Source organism: Propithecus coquereli, unplaced genomic scaffold (assembly GCF_000956105.1).
Source record: "Propithecus coquereli isolate 6110/MARCELLA unplaced genomic scaffold, Pcoq_1.0 Scaffold665, whole genome shotgun sequence".
Lineage (NCBI taxonomy): Eukaryota > Metazoa > Chordata > Mammalia > Primates > Indriidae > Propithecus > Propithecus coquereli.
This window is the reverse complement of record NW_012152674.1, coordinates 558,570-560,480: the sequence shown is the minus strand read 5'-3', so window position 1 is coordinate 560,480 and position 1,911 is coordinate 558,570. Positions and strand designations below refer to the sequence as shown.

General features: G+C 59.3%; 1 protein-coding gene across 1 annotated transcript in view; it reads right to left on the bottom strand.

Moving 5' to 3' along the window:
- Positions 1–247: 247 nt before the first annotated feature.
- Positions 248–1,911, bottom strand: part of LOC105823279 (testis-specific serine/threonine-protein kinase 1-like) — a 6,248-nt gene continuing 4,584 nt past the window's right edge. The window contains 2 exon segments of the mRNA XM_012660418.1: positions 248–620; positions 622–1,391. Coding sequence (XP_012515872.1) covers positions 248–620; positions 622–1,391 — 1,143 coding nt within the window.

Below are 1,911 nucleotides of genomic sequence, written 5' to 3'. Positions count from 1 at the left end.
CAGCTCCTGGCTCTGGTCCCCGCCCCTCAGGGTCTCCCACCCCTAGCCTCTAACTGGGAACCTCTAACTAGTGCAGCTGCCTGAGGTCAGTCTGCACCGGGCACTCTGGGATGTGTTTTCCCAAGTAAGCGAGGGACTGAAGTGCAATCCAAGTGGGAAGCCAGGGCAAAGACAGTCATCGTGGGGTGACATTCACCTTTATTGCTTCTTTAGCAAGCAAACTTGGGTTTGGGCCAAGAGAGGCTCACTAGGTGTGTGCCTCTGGAGGCTGTTGGGGGGGCTCTTTCTCTCTGTGCCTGGCCGACTGCTCAGCGGTCAAGCCCCGGGTCTCTGAATACCGAGGCTTTGACAGTGCCTCCTCCTCGGGTGTCGTCTCAGGTTGTGCCTCGGGCTGTGCCTCTTCCTGAGGCTCCAGCTTGGTGGCAGACTTCTTGTAAGAGTCGGGCTCAGGGCTCCCGGAGGACTCTGTGATGCGGGAGCTCTCCCCCTCTTTGTGGGGGATGGCTTCAGAGGACAGGTCCCGTGCCTTGGGCTGCAGCCACGAGTGGCTGAGGATCTCGTCAATGTGCAGCCACAGGTCGACGTCGGGCTGGAGCATGCGTTCGATGAGGTCCTTGCAGGCCCGTCAGGTTCTTGGAGCGCGGGAAGTGGACGCGGCGCTCCTTCTGGATGCGCAGCATCTTCCTGATGTCGGAGTCATCGTAGGGCATGGAGCCACAGACCATTACATAGAGGAATACCCCCGGGCTCCAGATGTCGTACGCCTTGGGCTGGTAGGGGATGCCCTGCAGCACCTCGGGGGCCACGTACGCCGGCGACCCGCAGAAGGTCTTGCTCAGGATGACGCAGCCAGTGTCCTCCCGCAGGCAGCGTGTGGAGAAGCTAAAGTCGGACAGCTTGATGTTGAAGTCCTTGTCGAGGAGAGCGTTCTCGCACTTCAGGTGGCGGTGGACGACATCCATGTCGTGGCAGTACTTTATGGCCGAGGAGAGCTGGTGGAACTTCTTTCGAGCATTGTCCTCGTGCAGGGCTCCCCGGGTTTTGATGAACTCGAGGAGGTCGCCCTGGGCCCCGAGCTCCATGACGATGTAGACCTTGCCATCTGATGTCTGGAAGATCCCGTAGGTCTTGACGATGAAGGGGTGGTTTAGCATGGTCAGAATTTCAGTTTCCCGGGGAAGGAATTTCTCCAAGAAGTCCGTGGGGGCTTTCGTGTGGTCGATCATCTCGACCGTTATGTTGAACTTCAGGTGCTGAGAGTAAGCAGATTTGGCTTTTGCGTAGGAGCCCTCTCCCAAATTTACACCCACCCCCAGCGTCCTCACGTGACTCCGGGCCGCGCCCACCCCGGTGCAGCCCCCAAACCGGCGGCCCGAGAACTCACCAGGCGTCTCCACAGCAACCGCCCTTCAGCCCTGACCCTGGTGCCCGCCGGCCGGCTGCGTGCCTGACAAGGCGCTCTCCCATTGGCTCCGACCCCGGCTCTGCCAGCCAATCATTGCGGGTCCACTCGCAGCTCGCTCGCCGGCTGTGTGTTTTCGCTTCCGCCCTGCGGGCGGCGCCCCTCCGAGCGGGCCAATGTGCGTCTGGGAAACGCCGGGCGGTGGCTTGTGGGTACCGGAGCCTGGCTGTGATTGCGCCACCGCACTCCAGCCTGGATGACAGAGTGAGACCCCCATCTCTAAAAAAATAAAATATAAATAAATAAAAGTTCACTGTGAATGGTTTCCATTGCTTTCTAACAGCCATTCTGCCCTAGCCTGATCACTGCCTGGGAGGATGACAGTCTCCTCCGCGATGGAGGGAGGGGATATTGAGCAGGCCGACCCCCGCTGACATTCTCTGCAGAACAGGGACAGCTAACTTCTGAGAGAGCTCTGGAACTGTCCTTATTATTCCCCATAAAATGCA